This window comes from Tamandua tetradactyla, chromosome 11, assembly GCF_023851605.1.
Source record: "Tamandua tetradactyla isolate mTamTet1 chromosome 11, mTamTet1.pri, whole genome shotgun sequence".
NCBI lineage: Eukaryota > Metazoa > Chordata > Mammalia > Pilosa > Myrmecophagidae > Tamandua > Tamandua tetradactyla.
The window spans coordinates 38,085,239-38,112,175 of record NC_135337.1 but is presented as its reverse complement, the minus strand read 5'-3'; the positions used below and the strand labels follow the sequence as shown (position 1 = coordinate 38,112,175).

Sequence of the window (26,937 nt, the reverse complement as noted above, 5' to 3'; positions counted from 1 at the left end):
CAGATATTTTATTAGTTATACTTCTTTTTCCCCTTTTGATCAGAGTAGAATTGTTGATCTCACTGTGCGAAGGCCGGACTCATTCCTGGGAGTCATCTCCCATGCCGCTATGGAGACTTTCACCACTGGATGTCATGCCCCACATAGTAGGGAGGACAATGATTTCACTTGCAGAGTTGGGCTTAGAGAGTGAGGCAACATCAGAGATCCTCTGGAAGTAACTCTTAGCCACACCTATAGGCAGGCTAAGCTTCTCTGCTATCTACATAATCTTCACAGGGGTAAGCCTCAAGATCAAGGGTTTGGTCTATTGATTTGGGTGTCCCTAAGTTTGACACTGTTATCAGGAGATTCCTTGATGGTACAGTTCAATAGTTCCATAATTTTTTCTTCAATTCCTCAAGGGACTTTGCCATACTTTTTGTTTATCTGCTTAATATATTCTAGGATGTATCCAGGAATTACGTTAAGCTACATAGTATTATAGGCCCTCATTCTTATTCTGGGCACCCTGTGTTTCAACTGCTCAATGAGCTATCCAGACAGACTGAGTTAGATTATGCATTATAGAAAATTCAGGTTCCAGACAAAATGAACCTTTCTACCCTTGGTCTCAAAGAGTAGGTGTGGTTCTAAAATATAGACAAGGTATTCCTTACTCCTGCATTCTGAATTACTTTAATCCCGACCTGATTAGCTTCATTCTTATCTCTAAATACCAGGTTATAGATATATAAAACAGCCTCTCAAAATCCAGAAATAATAATTACCCCTTTGGACTAAATGTATCTGGTATAAGAGCTTACAATCTAGGGCCTTTCTATGGATCTCTTAAAGGGTGTTGTTTCCAAAAGCTCTGTTTTTGGCCCTCTCTTCATACTTTATACTTTCTATGGACAGCCTCATTTCTATTCATGTCTTCAAAACCCATTTATTGAAAACTCTCAAATCTGCTTCTAGATCCAACAGCCTATTGGATGTTTCATTTAGATGTTGCATACACAACACAAATTGGAAATCTCCAACAATGAAACTTATGTTCTCTTTCAAAATCCATTTCTTCTGATGTATTTGGAGTCTCAGTAAAATGGCAACATTTTTCCTGACCACCTAATTAACCAGAGCAATCATAACAGACTCCTTATTCTTTCTCACCAGTATCACAACTAATCAATTAACAGGCTTTGACAATTCTGTTTCTTTAAAGGTTCTCTTATCTTTTCATGCCCCAATGGGGAGAAAATAGTCACTGCCAGCCCTAACCTCCTGTGCCGGTGTGAGACTATTGTGTACCTCAGGAAAGTCATGTTCTTTAATCTTGATTCAGTATTGTTGGGTGGCATCTTTTTTTATTAAGTTGTTTCCATGGAGATATGATCCACCAAACTGTGGATGGGAACTTTTGATTAGATGGTTTTCCATGAAAACATATCTCTACCCACTCAAGGTGAGTCATTTATTGGAGTCCTTTAAGAGGGAACCATTTTTAGAAAAAGCTTCAGAGCCGACACAGACAGAGACCTTGGGAGATGCAGAAAGAATATGCCCCTGGGTAAGATGTTTGAAAAGAGAAGCCAGGAGAGAATGCTAGTAGACATCACCATGTGCATTCTCAGCTGACAGAGAAACCTCAAATGTCATTGGCCATTTCTTGAGTCAAGGTATCTTTTCCTGGATGCCTTAAAGTTTGGACATTTTTATGGCCTTAGAACTGTAAACTGTAAACTCAATAAATTCACTTTATAAACAACAACCTATTTCTGGTATATTGTATTTCTGGCAGCGTTACAAACTAATACACATTTTATCACTTCCCCATTTCCACTCTACTTTCCAGAAATAATGAATTCCTGTAGTCCCTGAAAGTATAAAATGCCTACTACAACATGTCTTTACTTGTACTTTTCTACTTCTTCAACTTGTTAATTAATACGAATTTCCAAGAATCTACCCAGTATCAATCTTCCAGGATAGCTTCTCTGAAAAAAAAATCAGATTCTAATCTTTAGTCACGTTATTGCTCTTCTGAGAAAGAATTCTATGCATAGGTGCAAGAGTACCACTCATGACACTTTATACTTTATAAATCGAGGACTGTCTTTCTCCCAACAATGCTGTGAGCTCTTTTGCAGGCAAGTATTAAATTATTTGTATTTCCAGCACTTGTACTAGTTCTCACTTTTTGCTGAATAAATGAACTGGACAAAATCATAGCTTCTTTATTAAAGGGAATTTAAGATTGTTTGACTGTAAACAATTGATCATCTAGACCAAGGATCTGCAAACTTTCTATGTAAAGCACCAGATGGCAATATTTTAGGCTTTGCTGGCCATGTTTTCTTTCAAAACTTTTTCAACTCTGCTATTGTACTGCAAAAGCAGCCACAGATGATACATAAATTAATGGGTATGTTTGTGTTCCATAAAACTTTATTCACAAAAATAGGTTGCTAGGTGGTATCACCCAGCTGCTGCAGTTCGTAGGTCCTCTTCTAGACTGACCAGGTGGATTAAAATCCCATGGCATTTCCCTATGTAAAAAACTGCAAGATTGTTGTCTCACTTACCCAAAATGCTGACTGTCTCACTGTTCTTATGTTGGTCAACACTCTATTTTGATTCCTTATACATCTTATGCCTTTTCCCTTCAGGGACATGGAATGTATATGATCTTCAAAACAGATCAAGTATCCCAGCCTAGTGTGAAAGATCTATGAGTTTATTGGTTAGTTTTGTGTTAGATTCCTCTAGTTCTGCTATAGAACACTTAATATTTTACTTTGGGTACTTACCCTATTTTTAAAGTGATCTATTTGATCTAGTTCACAAGTTAATTAGAAATCAAGTACAGCAATGTGGCAGACTGTTTTACAAAGATGGCCACATTGATATATTCACATCATCCCACATATTTTTCTTAAAAGTGGCTGGCAGTCCTCCACTGAAATGTGGGGTCTGTGTTCACTCCTCTTGTCCGAGTGGAGGCTTGTGACTATTCTGACCAATAAAGTGTAGGAGATGTGATATTCTAACTTCTGAGACCAGGTCATATAAAAGGAAACAACCTCTGCCTAGCTAGCAAGCTCTCTGGGAATAATCACCTTTAGAACTTAGCCAACATGCTGTAAGAAAGCCTAAACTAAACAGACCACATGGAGAAGCCGATGTGGAGAGCAACAGAAGCTCCTAGTCAAGAACTAGCATCAAGTACTATACATATGAATAAAAAGCCTTCAAATGAGTTCTGGCCCTAGAATTCAAGTCTTTCAGCCAAATCCTGAAACACCATGGAACAAACAAGCCCCCTCTGCCCTATTTTAATTTCTGTGATCAAAATAAACAAATTATTTTAAATCTCTAAATTTTACAGTAATTTATTATTTTAACTGAAACAGTCAATGAAAATAAAATCACTTTGAAAACTTAACTTGCTTAATAAACTAAGGAATTGGTACCAAAGCATGTTTTACAAAATAAGGATCTTAAAAAACTATTTGGTTTTATGCTAGCAATCACTGATCACTTACTGAGGAGTGGCATGGGTTATGCAAAACAGATATTTTAGAATCTGAAGACATCTTGATTCAAGCATTAGTCAGAGCAACCTTATCTCTTGAGCTTCAGAACAGGAATAATTATCACTTATTTCACAAAGTTTTGAGGATTAAATGAGATATGTACAGAAAGCATTTGTATTCTGCCTGAGGAATACATAAGGTATTTCTCACCCTCCACTGTGAGAGCACACTTGAGAACTACAAAATACTGTATAAATGCTTTAAGTATTATTTTATAATTAACTTTTTCTAGGTGCTCTATTATTAATTTGTTTTGATGTAAGGCAAAAATCTAACTGAGGACATTAACATATATTTTTAAGCACTTCAGAGATAAATACCAAATGCTAGATAGTTATAGAAGAGTTCAAAATTTTAAATTACGCTTACTCATTCTTTTATTACAAAAAAAAAGAATAACACTTAAATTTGCACACTAAGGTCAAATAGAAGATTTAAAAGTAATTAGCCACTTATAAGGAAGACAGATTCCAAGGACATGATCCTGACTACCCTTGCCCCGTGTACTACTCACTGGTTTATTTTTCTAGTATTAATGAGTTCTTTGTGGATGCATGTTGTCAGCAAGGAACTGGGTTAACCATATTGTAACATTACCTTTTCTGGCAAAAGTCTGGTTACATATCTTATTTTACTTATAAGTACATATGATTAGTTGCCCCTTAACTAGTTTTTACTCTTAGGAAACTCATAGGTTTCTAATACAGAACAGATTTCAAATCTGAAATAAAAGCAAATAGATTGGCTTATAGAATGAACCCCAATGCAGTGGTTGTGTAGTGTTCTCTAAAAATTGGTTTCCACCCAGAACCACAGAATGTGGACCTCATTTGGTAACAGGTCTTTGCAAATGTAATTAGGTAGGACTGACATGAGACCATAGTGGTTTAGGACGGATATTATAGCCAATGGAAGTGTCCTTATGAGAGGCAGATTAGGACATATAAACACACAGAGAAGGCCATGAGAAAAAAGATGTAAGAGAGATTACAGTTATGCTGTCACAAGCCAATGAATGCCAGGAGCCACCAGAAGGTGGAATAGGTAAGGAATGATTCTCTCCTAGAACCTTCAGAGGGAGAGTGGCCCTGCTGATACCTTGATTTTAGACTCCTGGCCTCCAGAACTGGGAGAAAATAAATTTCTTTTGGTTTAAGCCATCTTGTTTATGGTGTGGGGAAACTAATAAACTCATGAAAATGAGTAACAGAAGCATAGTCATTAGAATGAGCTCTTACAAAGCACCAAATATTTTGCTAAGCACTTTACATTACTAGTCCATTTAATCTTAACCATTCTATAAAATAAGTACTATTATCTCCATTAAAATTCAGTATTATTCCCTAAACAGAGGCTTAGGATAGAAGGTAACACTTTTAAGACTACACAGAAATAACAGGAGGTAGCATCAAGATTTTAATCCTGGCCTGCCCTCAAACCCTTATACAATGTTCTTAACTACCATATTTCACAGAATCTATGTTGGACCATTATTATACGTACCACTAAGAATAACAACAAAAATGTGGACAATTTTAACTGTTTCCCACTAAGATAAGCTCTATCCAGATGTTAACCTGTATAAACATGGGAGTCTCAGAATCAGTGATACAATATCAGCACCTTACTGAATGAAGAAATAGACATGATTTGAATGAAAGATCAAGTATTACCTGGTTATGGGATGCTAAAGTAAACAGCTCCCTTAGGCTGCTCTGAAATACTACTTTTCTAAAGTTGACACATACTCAGAATGTACTTTCAGATTAAATCACTTTACACCCTCCCAGTTGTCACTTCATTGAAGTGCTAATAGGTATGCATTACTATTAACTTGAAATTACAGCTATTCAGAGGTGTAGAAGCAATGATAAAAACTAATTCTTCTGAGCTAAGAACTAAGAGGTGTAAATTAAGAAAGTATGAGCTAAATCCCGCTGGCAGTTTTATCCTCTATTCATAGCAGTACCTTTACCTCAAGGTGTCAAAGAATCTTTCCCTCATTTATCTTTTATTCATCTGTCAGGTGCTAAAGATTTGGCTAATTTTCATTACTGCCAAATATTTAACTTTACCTGGCTTTCTTTTCCCTTGGGCTAACACTGAAATGGAAGAGTTTTCTAATTTTTACTGTTGAAACAAGACTCACGCCCCTTTTTATCCTCAAGGCTTTTGTTGTTTTCTTTACTTAAAATGTTATTTATTATTGAAAAAAACACTAGTCATTATGGAGGAAAGAGGCAGGATTTGCACATACTGCTATAAACCTTCCTTATGGAAACTAAAACAGTTAAACAAAGGTGAAATGTCCTGGTTCCAACTTCTAGAAGTCTCTTTCTTGAGTTATTTTGCATTTTGGGAGTGGGTGGAGCTTATCACTGTCCTATACAAACTACAATTACACTGATGACTCTGACTGCATGGAACACAAACTAAGAAGTCATTTGTACCTCAGGGGGATTCAAATGAACAAATACAGTGAGGCATGAATTAAAAAACAAAAGAACAATAGACCCTGTATCCCCTTTGGCTACATTCTAATTGGTAAAGAGGCAGGGAAAGCGGAAGGACACAAGAGAACAGAGTTATGACAAGGTTAAAACTATGGACCAGAGAAATACAGTATAAAGTATAATGACAGAATATGCAAGGAAGAGATAATATCTTATTTTACAACCCGGAAGTGCAATGTCAGTTGAGTCTACATTTTAAGTAACCACCTTTCTTTACAGAGAAGAATGTAAGGATATTAAAGCCACGAGTAAATTAATTTGCTGTAAATTGTATCATCATTAACAGTTAAAACTAGAAAATACATTTCCTCAAACTTTTGTGTTCTTTCCACTAAGTTGCACTGCATCATGAGTATAATTACATAAGCAGATCTTACAGAGAACACTGAGAGAAATGGCTGTTTGGGAATATTAGGGTGGAATACGATTATGGCTGATAAGCCAGCAGTTTTTTTTTTTTTGCCATATTTGATCATGACCTTGACAATTAATACTGGGACTTTTATCTCCATGGTTTCTATGTAAGACTGTACACCTATTTTGGATAATAACTAAAAGGCAAAGTCAGTTTTTTACTAGAGAAAATCAGTTGAACTTCTGCCATTTTTGTTACACGTTTAGTCCCAGTTCAAATGATAACAATGACTTTCACCAAAAATTGGTTTCTCTATGGAATTCTCATCAGCAACGAATCAATCATAGGAGTTTAATATCTGGGGGAAAACCAGTCAGGTCATCTAAAGGCTGGGTTTGTAGAAAGCAGATGACATCGTGCATTGTGTTTGGGTGAGTGCCTAGTAGGCAAAGATGAAGCAAGAAACCAATACTATGGGTCTCACAGAGCTATGGAAAACTGTGGTGCTTTCAAGTCAAAATTTCTACTCAGTTCAATTACCCAGCAAAGCTGGGAAAGAAAAATTCTAGGTCCAGGAATGTCAGACAGTCTCCAGTGAGATTTTAAAGGAGGGGAAGGTGATTTTAAGGACCTACGGGGTCATGAGATTTAACACTAGTTTTTAGGAAGGACTTGTGTTAAAGGAAGGTGCACATGTGATTCATGTATTCAACCTGAGGCCAAACAGACTTTGAGAATGAACACTCTACAGATGTGCAAGAATCTTGGTAATGCTAACTCTTGAAGGTGGTGACCAGTAAGTGTCTGGAGATATAACTCAAAACCACTGACACTTTAGTCTACTATAACCAGGAGCCCAGAGGGATTTGATGATTCTTTCTTCATAAAACTATGAGTTGGTGGGAGCTCTGAATTATTGGGTGTGCGGGTTGCTAAAGTTGCAGGAAAGCAATATACCAGAAATGGAACAGTTTTCATAAAGGGGATTTATTAAGTTACAAGTTTATGGTTCTAAGGTTGTGAAAATGTCCAAATTAAGGCACCAACAAGAGGTTACCTTCACTCAAGAAAGGGTGATGCTATCTGGAACACCTCTGTCAGCTGGGAAGGCATCTGGCTAGTATATGCTGGACCCTGCTCCTGGGCTCTGTTGCTTTCAGCTTCTGTCTCCTGTGGGGGTTCCTCACGTGGTTTCTCCAGGGCTGGGTTTCATCTCTTGGCTTCCCTTAGCTCTCTCTAGGTTCTGGCTTGCTTAGCATCTCATGGGAAGGCAGATGGTGAAGTATGCTGGGCCCTGCATCTCCAAACATCTGGGTTTCATGTTGGCTTTGTTGCTTCTGCATTTGAGGTTTCTCCAAAATGTTTCCCCTTTTAAAGGACTCCAGTAAACAATTAAGACCCACCTGTAAAGCGTGGGGTCACATCTCCATCTAACCAGAATCCCACATCCACAACTGGGTGTGTCACATCTCCACACAAGCAATCCAATCAAAGTTTCCTACCCTAAACAAAAGGTCTGGCACCACAAGATGGGCTCAGGATTAATATGGCTTTCCCAGGGTACATAATAGTTTCAAACCAGCATATCGAGTTTGCCCTGGAGTAGCTGATACATATTTTTCTGGCACGATGCTTAATTATATTCTTAAGTGTTCTCTTGGTGAAATGTTTTCATATTAGTACAGTTAAATGACTAGGAATTTTCACATATAATTCCACCCTAATGTAAAAATTTAAACAGTGCTAGAAGAAAGAAAAAGAAACATCATTTGAGTAGTAAAGGAAGGCCTTTTCACTATCTTTTGTCTTTGGGAGCCATGTATGTGCTGTGACTTCCCATAAAACAGCTTGGCTGTCTGGCCTGAGGAACGTCTCTGTTCTTTACAATTGTAGAAAAGAGACCTGCCAGCTGTGACTACACTGCAGATACCACAGTTCAAACGTCCAACAGACGGCATCTGTTTCCAATTTATTTGCAAGACACCAACATCTTGACCTATAGGATTTATTCAATAATGTGTATAACAAAGTTATTTCCCCCCAAAATGATTCACATAGAAATTAGACAGTAAAATTACCTTGATTATTTTTTTCCCTTAAGAGAAAAGCCCACTGATGTGAATTAACTTGGAAATTTTGGTGTTTACTGCATAAGTTCAAAATAAACAAGGTGTGTTATGTGATCTGAGAAATGAATTCTCACAGATTAGAAAGACTCAGCAATTTTATTTAGTAGCTTACTGTGTGTAAGTTAGGATGCTAAGCCCAGTGGGGGTCAAATTCAGAAATGGATGGTTAAGTTGATTCCTGTCCTCAAAAGGTTTCAGTTTGGTATGTACTTACTAGCTACAGTTGTAAAGTTACAAGGAGATCTTGGATTAGATATAAGGCAGAGTCCAAGCATCTGTGTCTTAACTCCTTTTCTTTCACAATTCTGATACACACCTGTACTTGGGACCACTGCAAGTAGAGATCTTTACAACTAACTGAAATAAATGATAAACGACAAGTATTCCTTTCATATAGTTTTCAAGGTCTCACACCTCCATGATTCCAGACTTTGCTCAGTGATTCCCTGATTCATTCATCAAATATTTCATTTATATATCAGGTATTATATTAATTCATATGGATGTCACTAGGGATAAAACAGTGGAGAGGAAAGAATAGGTCTCTCATTATGGGGCTCTAGTCAACTCAGAGGGAAAATGCCAAGTATAAAAAAGTTGCAAAAGCAAACCATGAACAGTGCTGAGAGAACAAGTACTTGTATTTATCACCATTGGAGTTCACAGGAGAAACTCAACCTAGACTTGAGGTACAGAGAGGCTGCCCTGAAGGATGTGATTTCTCAACTGAGAACTGAAGGGTTAAAGGATAAGTAAAAAACAGTCAAATTTGTGTTGGGGGAAGAGAGAGGTAGATTAGAAGATGGAAGTTGGAAAGTAGCTTCTTGGTAGAGGAAACACCTTTCAAAAGCCCGGCATAGGCAGAACATAGGTATGTGAGATATGCTAAAACAAACCAACCCAATCTCTACTCCTATACCCCTACCCTGCCTCTAATTGAGGTAAATGTTGGGAAATAACCCTGCACAGAAAAGAGTCAAGTGTCAGGTCAAAAGGCTTTGGTGCAAGCATGCTAAGGAGGGCGGACTCCACCTGAAAAGCAACAGGGAACCAATGAAGAATTTTAAGCATGACACATTTAAGTTTAAGAAAGATTACTCTGGATGCATTGTAGAGACTAAAAAAGGAGGAAATGAGATAGGGAGATCAGTTAAAAAGCTGTTGTGATAATTCCAGGCAAGCAAAGACAGTGGCCTGAATTTAGATACTATCTGCGGAAACAGAATATTTAAGGATCAGAAATGTAAGGATTTATGACTAATTGGATTTGGAAAATGAAAGGAAATAGGTGAATTTAAAGTGAGTCATTTCTGGCTTGGGCAATCAGGATGCTTGCAAAGTCTACCACACGGATTCTGAATATAGAAAGATAATTCAAAGTGATGCAGAAGGCTGTTATATCTAATGAGAGAGATGATGGTGGCCTGAACAAGGAGTTACATGGGTGGATTTGAGAGATCTTTAGGAAGTAAAATCAGCAGGATTTGGAAATTGCTTGGATGTGAAATATGTAAGGAAAGGAAGTTTCTGGCTTGGATTCTGTCAATGGTCACTGCTTTGGTTTGCTAATGCAGGTGTAATGCAAAATACCAGAAATGAATTGTCTTTTATATAGAGGATTTATTAAGTTACAAGCTTACAGTTCTAAGGCCTTAAAAATGTCTAAATTAAGGCATCCAGAAAAAGATACCTTGACTTGAAAGAAAGGCCTATGTCTGACACATGAGAAGACATGTGGCTGGCATCTATATCCTCTCCTGGCTTCTGGTTTCAAACGGCTCTCAGCCCTTGTGGATCCTTCTGGCTTTTGGCTTGCTCAGTATCTCATGGGAAGGTACATGGCAAAGTATGTTGGGCTCTGCATCTCCAAACATCCTTGTCTAGGCGTCTGCTCTCTCTCTCTTGGCACTCCAAGCTTCTTCAAATGTTTGCATCTTTATCGCTTCTGGTTTCTGTCTTGCTTCTATCAGTTCTCTCAGCTCCTGGTGTATCCTGGGATTTCTGCATTTCCAAACATCTGGGTCTGCATCTGAGGTTTCTCCAAAATGTTTCCCCTTTTAAAGGACTCCAGCAAACTAATCAAGACCCACTTTAAATGGGTGGAGTCACATCTCTGTGGAAGTAATCTGATCAAAAGGCCACACCCACAACAGAGTGGGTCAATCTCCATGGAAACAATCTAATCAAAAGTTCCACCCTAATCAAAAGGTCTGGCCCCACAAGCTTGAATCACGATTGAAAGAAATGGCTTTTATGGGGGTACACGGCAGTTTCAAACCAGAACAGTCACTATGGTAGATTGCTCAATGGTCAAAAGTTCACCCTATCCTGAAGTGCATCATACTTTTAATGTGACTGTCACTCGTTTCATGAAGAGAGAGAGTCTATTTCCCCACCCTGAAATCTTGGCTGGCCTTGTATCTTGTTTTAGCAAATACTTTACAGTGGAAGTGATGAATGTGACCTCCAAACATTCTGTTTTGCAGCACTGCCCTGAGACTGCCATGTATAGAAGTTCATCTAACCTATTGGAGGGTGAAAGACCACAGGCACAACCAAGTTGCCCGAGTTAGCAGAAACAACTACAAACGAAGCCATCTTGAACCTTCCAGTCCAGTTGACCCATTAACTCAAAACAGTTGTAGAAATGAGGCCAGAAAACATCAGCAGTGGAACTGCCCAATCAAATCACAGAATTATGAGAAATCAATGTTGTTTTAAGTCACTAAATTTTGTAGTGGTTAAACAGCCACATATAACTTAGGGAGGAAAATCAGGAGAAGGAAACCTGAAATTGTTATTCCTTCTTATCTTTGCCTGGTGATGAACTCACCTGAAATGACCTAAGATTGGTAAACAATGTTAAAGGAGAAAATAAGTTGGGGGCACAGTTTGGTATCTTCCACTAATTTCTAAGGCACCAAATGCCTGAGTTGGGGTTCTGGATGTTAATCAGAGAAGAATTCTTTTAGGCAAGGTAGTAAAAGCAAATAGGTAGGATAAATTCCTACATGAAAGAAAAGCAGTTCTTTTCTTTCCAAACTTTGGATAAAAGAAAGCTTTTCAGCAAGCTCAGTAAAGAAAATACCTCATGAATTACACCGAGATAAGAAAGGCAAAGGTACCTAGCACAGTGCCTAAAAAATGTCTTATTATTCATACAGTAAAACGTAGACTGAAGAACATATGAGTTAACCAATATCTGGTTGTTTCGTGAATAAATAGGAAAATATGTCAAATTGTCCGTTTTCCATTCTAAGATTTAGAGTGAAATTATGTTAATGGGGGAGAAACGAAATAAACTTGGCAGCAATGCACAACCTTATACGCGATTAAGGCCATTATTTTAAAAAATAAACTTTAGAAATAAAGTATACCCTGGTATAGAGTGACTCCTCTTATTGCAGCAGCTTTGTTTAAAACCACAAATCGCGTTTAGATGTACCCAGCTGTGAATGCCAGAGGAGATCGACTGTGCAACAGTGGAGTAGAGAACAGTAACAATTGAGAGGGAAATGTAAACAAGAACTGTACGCCTGGACCTAAAATTTGGGTGCTACCCTCTAAAGACTTGGGATCCTCGTCATAAGGAACGGTAGTTAGTCCCTTGCAGTTCTGCCTGTCTGGAAAAAATTTTGCCTGTTTAGAAGCAACCTTCACTGCGGTTTGGAGAATGTTTTTTGCTGAAGCTCCGTAAGGGAAAATAAGTAGCCAAGATGCTGTTTGAAGTGAGAAAACAGCCGCTGGAAGCCAGGGTGGGGAAAGATAAGAGTCAAACGAGGAAATAAGCCACGTCGCACTTCACTCGCAGCATTCGTTAAGGAAGCTGTCCTCCCGCCCTCTTCAAGTGTGACTCCTAAACCGGGTCCATGACCCCGTCTTCCTCAGCTGCAATTCCTCCCATCAGTCCTGGGGCAGCTAAGGAAGTGAATTCTACTCACCGCTTGAAGAATAGTCACCACCAGTAACCTCAGCCCAAGTGCCGGCCCAAGCCAACCGCTAGGTCCAACCGCCATCGCCAACATCTTCCGTAGGTCTCCAGCTGCCCAAAGGTCCCCTCAGCTAGGGGCGTCCACTCCAGAGCCTGACCCAAAACAAGCCGCTAAAGGCCGCTACCATCAAATATCTCACTCTAAGGAAATGTGTATTACCTAAAGGAGTATGAAGACTTAGAGGTGACAAAATATGAAGACTGTCGCCGGGACCCTTCGATAACCCAAATCAGGCAGTTTTCTAAACTCCCCATATCAGTACATTTTCGGGCTCCTTCCTTTCATTCACGACATTCCGTCAAGCAGCCAAGAGGCCCTGCCTTCTCCAGTTTTCGGCCTGCCTCCTTCTCTGAGTTTACCCAATCGAATACTGTCTTGGTTGAGACCTGTGGGCGAAGAAACCTACCACAACACGAAGTGAGGGCGAAGTGCCGCGATTCTTCGGTCCAATAAGCGCTACCGAACAGGGAGAAAGGGCGGAGCCTCGGGTTGCTGAGCAGCGTACGTGGATGCGTGCGCGTGGTGGCGGAGGGGGAGGGCCAAGGGGGCGGGGCCGAGGGCGGCGCAGCCGCAGCGCTGGTGGAGCAGCGCGCGGCCGCCGGCACAGGAGGGAGGGAAGGAAGGAAGGGAAGGAGGCGGGCGGGCAGCCGGGTGCAGGGGGTCGGGGACTGAGGCAGTAGAAAGAGGAGAGAGCCCGGCAGTCGCCTCTTTCTGTGCTTGCTGCGCGGGCTTCTAGAGGGGGCGGCCGTTGAGTCGGCTGTGGCCGTTGAGTCGGTACCAGTGGCGTTGGTGCTGGTGCCTGGGGGCGGGGGACCGGGGAGGCGAGAAGGGGGGTCGCTGCGGTGGTTCTCTCGCTGTCGCGCTCTCCTTGCCCATCTCCCGGCTCTTTGGGCTCCTCCCGGCATCTCCCTCGCCTCTGGAGCCCCGCTTCCCGCCCCCCGCGGTATGTCTTGATCCCGAGCAGCGGGTTTCATGGGGCTTCTCAGGATTATGATGCTGCCCAAGTTGCAGCTGCTGGCATTGGTGGCCTTCGCAGTGGCGATTGTCATCTTGGTGAACCAGATCCAGAAACTGGAGGAGTCCCAGTCGAAGCTAGGTAAGGAGCCGACCCACTCCGGGCTGAGTGATGTGGAAGGGTCCGGGGCCTGGGAGGCGTTGCACCTGGAGCAAGTGGGCGTTCGTCTAAGCTGGGGACTGGCTCTGGAGGCAGGAGGCTGAAAGGTTGCAAGCAGAGTTGGGACGGGGTGGTATCGAGAGCACAGGCTCCAAGAATGGGGCGAATGTAGCTTGAGATCACGGGGCAGAGGCTGCAAGTTTGGGCTTCCCCCAGCGAAAGGGTTGCCCCGAAGTGGACATTCGAGAGAGAGAGCAAGCGAGAGCGAGCGAAGGGAGAAGGTGGGTAGTGGTCGGCTGCTGGAGGAGAAAGAAACCCTCAGCCTAGTATGTTCTCTTAAGTCCTCCAGAAAGCCGCGGCTATCCAGGCGAGGGATATTCTAATTTGAAACGTTGGCACCTGGATACGCAGTCTTTTGGTGATGGGGGTTTACACTAAGGGATAGATGCGTAGAAAGGGAAGGAGATGCGGGGAATAATGGTGAATAGTAAAAGAAATACCTTGTAGTGAGTTGTACTCTTGTGCTGGGGGTAGCAAGGGACCACACAACTGACGGAATAGGTAGGTTGCCTAGGACTGGACAGAAAGCAAATAATTAGCTTAGGTCGAGTACTGAAACGCGGCATCCGGGGCTTTAAATTCTTTTTTTAGTGGAGCCAAACTGGTTAATGTGTTGGGCTTAAGAATGAGAATGAATAAGTTCCTCCGCGGCACTGGTGAGGAGGGAAATTTTAAGAGAGTAGGGAAATCTGAATAGGAATTAGTGAGATTTACGTTTATGAGAGTTAAAGTACGATTATGCAAAAAGTTAACCATACGGCTAAGTGCACTTTCTTTATTGTGTGAAGGGGACCGAAGTACAAAGTTGAAATGTGAAGTTGTGAAACACCAGGAAAATGCACAAATAGGTACTTTCAGATTAGTAGGAAACTGACCTTTCAAAGAGCTCAGAATGGGAGGGAATGTTGCAAAAATGTCAACGATAAATTTTGATTTGAAAATGTATGTGGCACTTTAAATCAGCTTAAATGGCTCTAATTTGGAAATAGAAAATAATGGGAACTGTTGTGTATACTCTTTGACTTCAGCATCATTTTGAGAAGTAAAATTTGGATTAAGTAGTGACTGTTGGAAATAGGTAGATGCTACTGTGAGGGATGATCAATTTTTGGGAAAAATATTAAAAAACAATAGTGTGATGGCTGACAATTTCCAGTTTTGGTAGACATGCAGAAGCCTTCTAGATATTTTGGTGAGCAGTGCATTAGAGAGCCTTGAAGAAGTCTGATTGAAGTGCAACTAAAGTTGAAGAGGAGTTAGACGGAACCTTAGTTTCAACATTAGAGTGAAACTATATGATTCTGAAGCCATCACAATTATTTACCATGATTTTATTAATATGCGTCTCCTATTAGGGGAAAAGTGTTCACTTTAATGTTGAAGGTTGCCCACAATTTGTATTTGGATCCCTTTAGCAGCATTCAGGGTCATATTCTGAACTCAGTGATCTAGTTTTACAGACAAAAATGACTCCTCTTATATTTTGTTGTATTGCTATTTTGAATTCTCCAGAATTGATTTCTTAGACACTGTTAGAATAACTTGAACTTTGATTGTTTTTCCATGCTAACATTTTTTCGTAGACTTGAAAGTGGTTTCCAGTGGCAAACCTGAATGATTTAAAAAAGAAGTTATCTAAAGATATAGAAAGCCACAGGTAGAAAGCATGTTTTGAAAAAAAAGAGACCTTTAAATTCCATCAAAATAGTAAATATGGATGAAAATAAGTAATTGTTAAAAATGATGCCAGAGAAGGAGCCTCGAAAACAGAACAGTTGAAGGATGTGATAATTCTCTGGAGATGCAAACACATGGCAAAAAAAAAAAAAAAAAAAAAGTATGAGTTTATGTTTACATCAGTAGTCTTTTGATTTTTAAAAAGTGACTTATATAAGGCAGTATTAAAAGAGATGTTGCCAGTTGGTACTCTGACCCCTTAGAAAAAGAAGGCAGGAGGTATATATTGACCACCACACTGTACTACACACTCTGGCACTTTCATCTGCATTGGCCTTATTTCATCGTCTAAGAATGCCATAGAAACCATTTTTACAGATGCAAGAACAGGCTCAGAGGTTATATAACTCTCCCAAGACCATATAGCTAGCAAGTGGCAGAGCCAGGATGTCTGATTCCATATCCAGTGCTCCTTTAATATACAATACTGCTTGAGACTTTATAGTGGTGTTACACCAAGATTTAGCTGTGTGAATAGAATTTTTAAACTGTAATATCAGTAGTTGTTGCCTTTATTGCCAAGAATAAATATCATTCTGAGAAAATCCAATTTATGACACAAAGGAATTGGTTTAGTATAATGTCTGCCTCTTGTTTATATCCATGTAAACAATTATATGACCCAGTGAAATGACTGAAATATAATAGGTTATTAATGTTATAGAAGAAAAAAATCTGTGTTTTTTTTTTTTCTGTAAGTGTAAGATCACATTTAAAAACATTTTTATTTGGCATTGGAAAAATTATTAAATATTTTGCCTTAAAAAGCAGTTTTTTTTATTGTTTATTGACTTTTTGTAGAATATTCCAAAGTATTGTATTGCTTGATAATGGCCTTGTCACCCCTTGATTTGAGGTAGTTTGATGATGAGACATCTAATAGAGCAATAGGTGTATTCAAAAGTAGCATGTATTCATTGGCCATTTGGGAAATTAAATATTATAAATAAGACTTCTAAAAAAACCCGATATCACATAATACAGTGTTATTTATGTTTTTTCTTTTAAATATGAGATCATGATATAAATATTATTCTTAAGCATGGTTGTTTTTTCATTTACTGTTATAGGCATCTTTCCTGGTTATTACATATAAATTTGACTTATTCTAATAGCTGTATATTTGATAGCATATGTGTGCCATAAATTATTAAATCAATATGCTAGTAACGGACATTCAGGTGGTTGCCTCCGCAGCCCTTCCACCTTCCTCTCACCTTTTATTTTATGTTTTCTTTTATCTTCTCTTCTTTATTGGTTATCACAAACAATGCCATAAGAAACATCCTGATATGTCCATTTTGTGCTGGTGCTATCTTTGAGTAGAATGGATTTTCTGCCTATGTGTGAAATTGCTGGGACAAAGGATATACGTGTTTTAAAAACCTGTTACTTTCCAAAAAATTTTTTTCCAAAAAGCTACATTAATTTATACTGCCACTACATATTCACAGGCATTGAATGCTATCAGCTTTTAATTTTTGCTAGTCTGAGGCTGTGAAATGATATGTTGTTAAATAAATATGCATTTCTTCAACATCTACTTGGTTGTTCTTCACAAATATGAATTGCCCTTTTCTTCACATATCTTCACAAATGTGAATTGCCCTTTTACTTGCTACTTCATTTTCATTTTTGTGTTTTTACATGGAGTAGTTTATCTTACCAATTTTTGGTGTTTTTTTTTAATATTAGATTTAGTAAACCTTAATCTGCCATATATCTTGCCTCTGCTTTTCTCCAAGTCTGACTTTGTTTATGGTGTCTTTGCTTATAAAGAAGCCTTTAAATGGATACACTCAAATCTATCAAATTAGGCAAGTAGTTTTTTTTATATTGCCTAAAAAGACCTCTTCCCAGCCAAGATTATAAACATTCTCTATATTTTCTTACAGTATTTTGTAGTTTTGCTTTTTAAACTTAGCTCCTTAAACCATTCATATGCTTATAGAGTTTTAAGTTCTCTCAGTGAATAGCCACTTATGCCAAGTTGTATATTACTAAACAATGCATTTTTGTACTTGTATCATATAATCTTTTGTTTAATCACAAGTTATGTTTTCATATGTTATTGGAATTTTTCTGGACTCAATTTCCTGTTAATCAGGTTTTTTTTTTAAACTTTTTTATTGTATAGTATAATATATATACAAAACAAAGAAATAAAGCAATAGTTTTCAAAGCACACTACAGAAAGTGGTTACAGGATAGATCCCAGAGTTTGTCATGGGCTACCATATGATCCTCTCATATTTTGCCTTCTAGCTGCTCCAGAATATAGGAGGCTAGCAGACTTAAATACTTTATCATCATCGCAATCGACTTTTTTCCTTCTTTTTTTTTTGTGAACAATAACATATATACAAAAAAGCTATAAATTTCCAAGCAAAGCACCACAATTAGTTGTAGAACATATTTCAGACTTTGACATGGGTTACAAGTTCACAAATTTTAGATTTTTATTTCTAGCTGCTCTAGAATACTGGAGACTAGAAGAGATACCAGTTTAATGATTCAGCACATTCATATTCATTTGTTAAGTCCTATCTTCCATGTATAATTCCACCATCACCTTTGATCTTTCCATGCCTCTTATTGGGGTTGTTTGGTCTATGGCAATTCTAAATTTTTGATTTTTTAATTTATTTTTTTTACATGGGCAGGCACCGGGAATTGAACCCGGGTCCTCTGGCATGGCAGGCAAGCATTCTTGCCTGATGAGCCACCGTGGCCCACCCTAAATTTTTGATTTTGAAAGGGTCTGTGACTAATATGGGGTAGGAAGATGAAACTATCTGGTGTTCTGGAGAGGCTGGGCTCTCTAGGTTTCAGGACTTATCTGGAGGTTGTAGATTTCTGGCAAGTTACTCCAGTGCCTGGAACCCTTGTGAAATCTTATAAATTGCTAGGCATTCTTTAGGATTGGCTGGAATGGTCCTGATTGGGGGTTGGCAGGTTATGATAGGAGTGAGGTCTATCTAAAGCTTGAGTAAGAGCAACCTCCAGAGTAGCCTCTTGACTCTATTTGAACTCTCTCTGCCACTGATACTTTATTAATTACACTTCTTTTTCCCTATTTAGTCAGAATGGAATTGTTGATCTCACGGTGCCAGGACTGGATTCATTCCTGGAAGTCATCTCCCACATAGCCAGGGAGATTTTTGCACCCTGAATGTCATGTCTCATGTAGGGGAAAGGGCAATGATTTCACTTGCAGAGTTGGGCTTAGACTTAGGCCACATCTGAGCAACAACAGAGGTCCTCCAGAAGTAACTCTTAGGCATGCCTATAGGTAGTCTAAGCTTCTATCCTACTTACATAAGCTTCACAAGAGTAAGCCTCATGATTGAGGGCATGGCCTATTGGTTTGGGTGTCCCTAAAGTTTGACACAGTATTAGGGGATTCCCTAATGGTAAGGTGTAATAGTTCCATAACCTTTCTTCCTTCCCTCAGGGGACTTTGCCAATACTTTTTGATTATCTGGTTAATATACTCTAGGATATTTCTAGGACATCTATAATCTATACATGATTAAAGGACCTGTTTCTCATTCTGTGCTCTCTGTGTTTCATTTGTTCAAATGAACTATACAGATAGGTTGAATTAGATTATGCACTACAGAAAATTTCAGTTCCAGATCAAATGAACCTTTCTTCCATTGGTCTCAAAGAGTGTGTGTGGTTCTAAAATATGGGCACTTTCTCCTTTACCCCTATGTTCTGAATTACTTTAACCCCATCCTATTCGGTTTTGTTCTTACCTCTGAATTTCAGATTATATACATAAAACAGCCTCTTAAAATCCAGAAATAATGATCACTACTCCAGACTTAATGAATCAGATTTTTTTTTAAACCTCAGAAATCCATATATAAGATTCAGGGGATCCATAAATTCCCTGAATCTATATGCATAGCTTTTGTTAGTTTTGCAAAAGAGTATGTGATCCCTTTAATGGTAAAATCACTGAATTATAGTAGCTATGTTTTGTATTTAGTGGTGTATTTTTTTTTTTTTTTTTGCATGGACAGGCCCCAGGAATTGAACCATGGCAGGTGAGACCTCTGCCTTCTGAGCCACTGTGGCCCGCCCTTTGTCTGTTTTTAATATTAACATAGTATGACAGGCAACTTGTGAGTTCAGTCTAGGAGGCAAGCACATTAATAATGAGAAAAAATTCTGTAGGGAGAGTAGTAAGTTATGGTGAAAAGACTTCACTTTATTAAAATGTTTACTTAATTTTTCTAAGGAGAAATAGAGAATGATGGAGTCAAAGTGAAAACTACTTTTGTCTTAGAATTGTATAAACCAGATTTTTTTTGCTCTTAAAATACAGTTCTTTCTGAATTTCAGGAGCATGAGATTTTTGCTAAGGCTGACTGAGGAAACAGTATCATGAAACTTCTTTTATTAATTATGTTAAAATTATGTGTCCAATATAGTTTTATCTTCTGTAGGTTAATGTAAGCATTTTAAGCAATATTTGTTAGTCATATGCTTGTAACAACTGCATAAGTTTATGAATGCATTAGGATATAACTTAAGGGAGGGCAGTAATTCAGAATGGGCTATGTAGCCATCTGCATTAGTGAGAATTATGTTGTTTACTGTATTCTTAAAATCCTCCTAAACTTGTGAATTAACTCCATGCCCAAGGGTGAGACTGCTTTTTGGAATTTGGTCATTTTTACCAGTGCCTCATACCGTCCAAGGATACCTGTAAAACGATCCCAATTATGCTACATTTCCACACTTCTGAAATTGTTTGAAAGTTTTTCATAATAGTTGCTGCTAAGGGGACTTGGGTTAATAGGAATGCAGTTATTCTAGAATTGCTACTTGGTGCTTCATTTATGAGTCCTAGATATCTAGTGCCATGGAGTACTCACCTGAAACAGTTGATCTCAATTAAGGTAATTTCAGAATGTCTGTCTACCACTCTTGTTAAACCTTCTAACAGTTTTTTGGCACTTAGTGAAATTGGAATAATGAATATTCGAACACTGCTCTTCAGAAAGACTCCTTTTAATGGATTTACTTATAGATAGACCTTAAAATCATGGTTCACTACAGCCTAATTATTTGCGATTATCTACCCATATGTCAGTAACTGCACCTATGTACTAGATATGCAGGACTCTTAAGTGAGGCACCATTAGCAAATCTAGGATAACTGTATTCCTATTAACCCAAAGTTCTCTAATCATAGATTAACTGTCAATGCTTCTTGGGCCACTTGTGCACCTGATCATATCCTCCCATCTACCTAAGGACATGGCTTTGGAAGTTCTTCCTCACTTTCCTATAATCATGATTTTTGCCCTGCTGGGTAATTTTTGTTAGCATGTGAACATGCTATTTTTCCCAACCAGTAAAACAAAACAATACTTCTCTTGACCTCCTCCCATCCCTCAAACAACCTCAGCTTCATATTTCTGCTCCCTTTTGCAGCAAAACTCTAGAAAATTGTCTATGCTTGCTGTCTCTAATTGCTAAAGTCACCAGTAATCACCCTAAAACCAGTGGTCAATTTTTAGTCCTGATTTTACTTGACCCATCAGCAGAATTTGACACAGTTGATCACTTCTGTTTTCTCCATAGACTTTTTTCATTTGGTTTTCATGATACCCCACTCTTGGTTTTCTTCTCACCTCATTGGCCACTTTTCTATGTGTAATGTTGGATTGTCGTTTTCTTCCCAACCTCTCAACATAAGAATGTGCCAGTGCTCAGTTTTTGGAACTCTTCTCTGTTCTATATACTCTCCCTTAGTTGGTAATTTATATATGTGTACCATTAACTTCCAAAAAATATCCTAAACATTAGGTTCATATAATCAGCTGCCTGTTCACAATTTTCTTTAGGTAAGTAATAGACTTCTCATACTCAGTATGTCCAAACTACATCTTTTGGTCTGTCTTACACCTCACTGCACATAGTCCTAAATTGTTTCACCTGTATCCTTTCCTACCCATTGATGGCAGCTCCATCCCTCCAGTTCTTAGGGTTTTCCTTGACTTTTCTTATATCACATCGTTCATCAGATAATCTGTTAGGAAAATCCCATTGTCCTTACTTTAAAATATTTCTAGAATATGACTACTTCTGGATATTTCCACTGTTATCATCCTAATTCAAGCAACCATTATCTCGTCCCTGGATTATTGCCACATATTAACAGTCTCTGCTTTCCCACACTTGACTCCCTACCAGCTATTCTCAGTATAGCAACTGAAGTGATCCTTTTAAAATGTAGACAAAATAATATCATTCCTCTGGATTAAATTCTTCAGTAGCTTCCTGAATTAGAATAATGCTAGCTGCTTTTAAAGGGCCTACAATTTTATTCACTTAACATGATAAAAAATATATTTTTTTCCCTCATGTTTTAGATGGTCTTTTTGTGGGCAGTTTTCCCCTGCAAGGTGCTTTCAGGTTCTCTGGCACCTTTTGTTTTGTGGTTCTGTCATTTTTCTGGGCCTTAATGTTCACTGCTTTCAGTCTGGGGAAGAAATAAGAGAAGGGTAAGGATATTCACCTAAACTGATTTTGATTCTTTTACTCTTATTTATTAGTGAGGATTAGTCACCACTGATATGTAACAGGCGAAGCTGGGCAATGGGGTTTTTAGCTGGCAGTCACTATCAGCTACAACTGTGTATTGTGGAAGAGGGAGCATACATTTGAATTTTTGAACCCTTTTAATAAATCCTAAAATTTATTTAGATGTGTTTTGTGGCCCACGATAGAAACAGTCTTGGTAAATGTTCCTTGTGAATGTGAAAAAATATATACATTCTGTTATAAACGTCACGTAGGTCAAGTTGGTTGGTACTGTTATTTCAAGTTTTCTATATTCTTACTGATATTCTGCCTACTTGTTCTATCAGTTATAGAAAGAAGGGTTTTAAAATCTTTAATTTTAGATTTGCTATTTCTCCTTGCCTTTTTGTACTTCATGTATTTTGAAGTTTCGTTATTAGGTGCATGACTGTTTAGGTCTGTCATGTTTACTTGATTAATTAACCCCTTTTTCATTATGAAATGATTCTCTTTATCCTTGGTAATAGTCTTTGCCCTGATATCTACTTTGCCTGATATTAACATAGCCATTTCAATTTGTTTTCTTCTTTTTTCTTTCCTTCATCCCTCTCTCCCTCCCTCCCTTCCTTCCTCTATTTTTTTTTTTGCATATTTTCTAATATTTTTGTGGTTATCATGTGTTTTAGTTTGTTAAGTTGCTGGAATGCAATATACCAGAAATGGAACAGCTTTTAAAAGGGAATTTATTAAGTTGCAAGTTTGCAGATCTAAGGCCATGCACACGTCCAAATTAAGGCACCAACAAGAGGTTCCCATCACTCAACAAAGGTTAATATTGTCCCAAACACCTCTGTCAGCTGGGAAGGCATGTGGCTGGTGTCTGCTGTGGTCTCTGGCTATTGGACACCTCTTTCATATGGGAAGGTACATGGCGATGTCTGCTAGCTTTCTCTCCTCATTTTATAGGGCTTCCCTGGAGATGTTTTCCTTCTGCATCTCCAAAGATCTCTGGCAGTGTGGGCTCTGTTGGTACTAAAGCTTTTTTCAAAATGTTTTCCCCTTGAAAGATAGATGATAAAGACTGAGATAGTACAATATAGGAATGCCTAGAGTGTATAATGATAGTGACTAAATGTACAAATTTAAAATGTTTTTGTGTGAGGAAGAACAAGGGAATGGTCAATACTGCAGGGTGTTGAAAATAGATGGTAATTCATATTTTAAAACTTTAACTTATGTGTGAGACTAAAGCAAAAAATGTTTATTTGGTACAAAATTTATATTTTGACTAATACATTTCCTAATATGACTTATGTGGCCAGCTTAATTGAACACCATAGTACTTGGAACCTTGAGTAGGGCATGAGATTTTGTAGGTTTGTTGAGTGTGATGCCCTGATAAATCCCAGAATGATTTGAACAGTGAATAAAAAAGTATTCACAAAGTCCCAAGGGGGAATGGTGAGAAAGGGGGAAAATTCAACTTCTGCAGGTGGAGAATTCTTGATATTCTCACAAGCAGTGCGGACAATCAAAGCAATAGGCTGAGCCCCCAATCTTGGGGTTTGTTCATATGAAATGTAACCCCGCAAAGGATAGGCTAAGCTTACTTAAAATTAGTCCTAAAAGTCACCCCCAGGAGAACCTCTTCTGTTGCTCAGATGTGTCCCCTCTCTCTCTCAGCTAACAGGACAAGCAAACTCACTGTCTTCCCCCTGTCTGCATGGGACCTGACTCCCAGGGGTGTGGACCTTCCTGGCAACGTGGGACAGAAATCCTAGAATGAGCTGGGACTCAGCATCAAGGGATTGAAAACCTAGAGCAGAAGGGGAAAGAGTGAAATGAGACAAAATAAAGTGTCAATGTATGAGAGATTCCAAACAGAGTCCAGAGGTTATCCTGGAGGTTATTTTTACACATTAAATAGATATCACCTGTTTAGTTAAGGTATAATGGAGAAGCTAGAGGGAACTGCCTGAAAATGTAGAGCTATGCTCCAGTAACCATGTTTCTTGAAGATGATTGTATAATGATATAGCTGTCACAATGTGACTGTGATTGTGAAAACCTTGTGTCTGATGCTCCTTTTATCTACCTTCTCAACAGACAGATGAAACATGGATTAAAAATAAATAAATAATTGGGGGAACAAATGTTAAAAGAAATTTAGTAGATGAAATCAATGAAAGGGAGGGGTAAGGGGTATGGTATGTAGGAATTTTTTTCTGTTTTTCTTTTATTTCTTTTTCTGAATTGATGCCAATGTTCTAAGAAATGATCATGATGATGATATACAACTATGTGATGATATTGTGAGTTATTGATTATACAACAAGAATGGAATGATCATATGGTAGGAATGTTTGTATGTGGTTATGTTTCATAAATAAATAAATAAATAAAACAAGGCTTCTTGTGAGAACTATCAACAAAAAAATGTTTCCTCTTAAAGGACTCCAGTAAGCAACCCCACCTTGAATAGGTGGAGACACATCTCTATGGAAACCTACTCAAAAGTAACCATCCATGATTGGGTGGGTCACATCTCCATGGAAACAATAAAAAGGATCACACTGAGCAATATTGAATGTGGATTAAAGAACATGGCTTTTCTGGGATACACAGCTTCTAAACAGCACACCATGGGATTTAAATTTGACATCCTAAATTTATAACACTTTCCTTTGCTTTCATACCAACTTAACAGTTTCAATAACGTACATAAACTATCTCCTATATCTCTCTGTCCCCTCACCTTTATGTAGTTCTTGTTACTAATTATATATTTATACACTGAGTCCCAAACCATTGATTTATCATTACATTTTATGTATTTGCCTTTTGGATCCTGTAGAAAGTAAAAAGTGGAGTTACAAACCAAAAATACTAGTATTTATATTTTTCCATGTCATTATCTTTACCTGAAATCTTTATTTCTTGGTATGGTATCATTCAAATGTCTAATGACTTTTCCTTTCAACCCACAGAACTTCCTTCAGCATTTCTTGTAGGTCCAGTCAAGGGGTGATAAAGTCTCTTAGCTTTTGTTTATCTGGGAATGTCTTAATTCTTCCCTTACTTTTATTTTTATTTTTGGGGTGCGTGGTCTGGGAATTGAACCCGGGTCTCTCACATGAAAGGCAAGCATTCTACCACTGAACCACCCATGGACCCGCTCCTCCCTTATTTTCGAAAGACATTTTGCCAGGTACAGAACTCTTGTTTGGCAATTCCTTGCTTTCAGTACTTTAAATGTCTTTCCACTGCTTTCTTGCCTCCGTGGTTTCTATGAGAAATTAGCACTCCATCTTATTGAGGCTCCCTCATATGTGACACGTTGCTTCTCTCTTGTAGCTTCCATAATTCTCTTATCCTTTGGTATTTGATAGCTTGATTATAATATGGTACTGTGTGGGTTTATTGTGTTTGGAGCTTGTTGATCATCTTGGATATGTATATTCCACATTTAATTTGGAAATCTCTTCAACTAAGTATCCCAACTCGTAGCTTTTTTTTTTTTTTTTTTTTTTTTTTTTTTTAAAGGAAAGACAGAGAGAAGGAAGGAAGGATAGAAGGAAGGAAGGAAGGAAGAAAGGGAAACATCTTTAAACATTTTCTTGTTTTATTGTATTCTGTTTCTCCGTATTTGTTACATGGGCTGGGGCCGGGAATCGAACCGAGGTCCTCCGGCATAGCAGGCAAGCACTTTGCCCGCTGAGCCACCGCGGCCCGCCCCCAACTCGTAGCTTTTAAAATCTGCCTTCCTTTCAAAACCAGTAGCCTATTTTGCTAAATTTTTTTTGCCACTTTAAAATAAGATCAACTTCCTTCCAGTTTGCAATAACACATGCATCATTTCTATCTAAGCCCTCATCAGAAGAATCTTTAGAGTCCACATTTCTGCCAACAGTCTCTTCAAAGCACTCTAGGCTTTCTCTATCAAACTCCTCACAACTCTTCCAGAATCTTCCCCTTATCCATTTAAAAAGCTGTTCCAACATGTTTGGTATTTGCAAACCGTAGTACCCCACTCCTGTTACCAAAATTTGTATTAGTTTTTAAAGCTTCCAGAATGCAATATACCAGAAATAGAAAGGCTTTTAAAAGAGAATTTATTAAGTTGCTAGTTTACAGTTCTATGGTCATGAAAATGTCCAAATTAAGAAACTAACAAGAGATTACCTTCACTTAAGAAAGGCTGATGCTTTCTGGGAAGGCACCTGGCTGGCATCTGCTGGGGTCTTTGGCTTCTGGACATCTCTGTCAGCTGGGAAGGAACATGGATATATCTGCTAGCTTTCTCTCCTAGCTTGTTGTTTTGTAAGGCTTCCCTGGGGGCATTTCCCTTCTTCATCTCCAGAGGTCTCTGGCTGTTTGGGCTCTGAAGATTTTCTAAAATGGTTCCTTCTTAGGAACCCTAGTAGGCAGATTAAGACAACCTTGAATGGGTGGAGACACATCTCTGTGGAAACCACCTAATCAGAAGGTTCCACCTGCAATTGAGTGGGTCAAGTTTCCATGGAAACAACTTAATCAACAAGATCCCACCCAGCAATATTGAATGAGGATTAAGGAACATGGCTTTTCTGGGGTATACAACAGTTTCAAACCAGCACAATGTCCTTGTCTGCTAATCCTGTCATGTTTGTCATTGCTGGCTTACTTTCTGTTGATCTTTTTTCTCCTCATTATAGTTCATATTTTCCTGCTTCATTATATGCCTGGTAATTTTAATTGGATTTCAGATATTATGAATTTTGCTGTTAGGTAATGATTATTTTTGTATTCCTATAAATATTCTTCAGCTTTGTTTTGGGATAAATTTAAGTTACCTGGAAATAGTTTGTTCCTTTTAAGGCTTGCTTTTAAGTTTTGTTAGTTGGCACTAGAATAGTTTTGGTCTAGGTCTCCTTTTT

General features: G+C 38.4%; 2 protein-coding genes across 8 annotated transcripts in view; one reads left to right on the top strand and one right to left on the bottom strand.

Moving 5' to 3' along the window:
• The window catches only part of SELENOF (selenoprotein F), a 40,731-nt gene extending 27,788 nt beyond the window's left edge, over positions 1-12,943 (bottom strand). Inside the window, exon 1 of one of the 2 annotated variants that reach the window (XM_077120378.1) lies at positions 12,517-12,943. In XM_077120378.1, coding sequence (XP_076976493.1) covers positions 12,517-12,600 — 84 coding nt within the window. In that variant the 5' untranslated portion in view covers positions 12,601-12,943. The remainder of the gene's footprint in view (positions 1-12,516) is intronic. The other variant, XM_077120377.1, reaches the window with a different exon arrangement.
• HS2ST1 (heparan sulfate 2-O-sulfotransferase 1) overlaps positions 1-26,937 on the top strand; it is a 310,493-nt gene that overhangs the window by 60,368 nt on the left and 223,188 nt on the right. The window contains exon 1 of one of the 6 annotated variants that reach the window (XM_077120376.1): positions 12,845-13,068. The exons of 3 other annotated variants lie outside the window; for them this stretch is intronic. Coding sequence is in view for 2 of the 3 variants with exons in the window: in XM_077120370.1 (XP_076976485.1) it covers positions 13,540-13,663 (124 nt within the window). In the remaining variant the exon portion in view is untranslated. Of the gene's footprint in view, positions 1-12,844; positions 13,069-13,146; positions 13,664-26,937 lie in introns of those variants that run through there. 2 more of the 6 variants (XM_077120370.1, XM_077120371.1) reach the window with 2 other exon arrangements.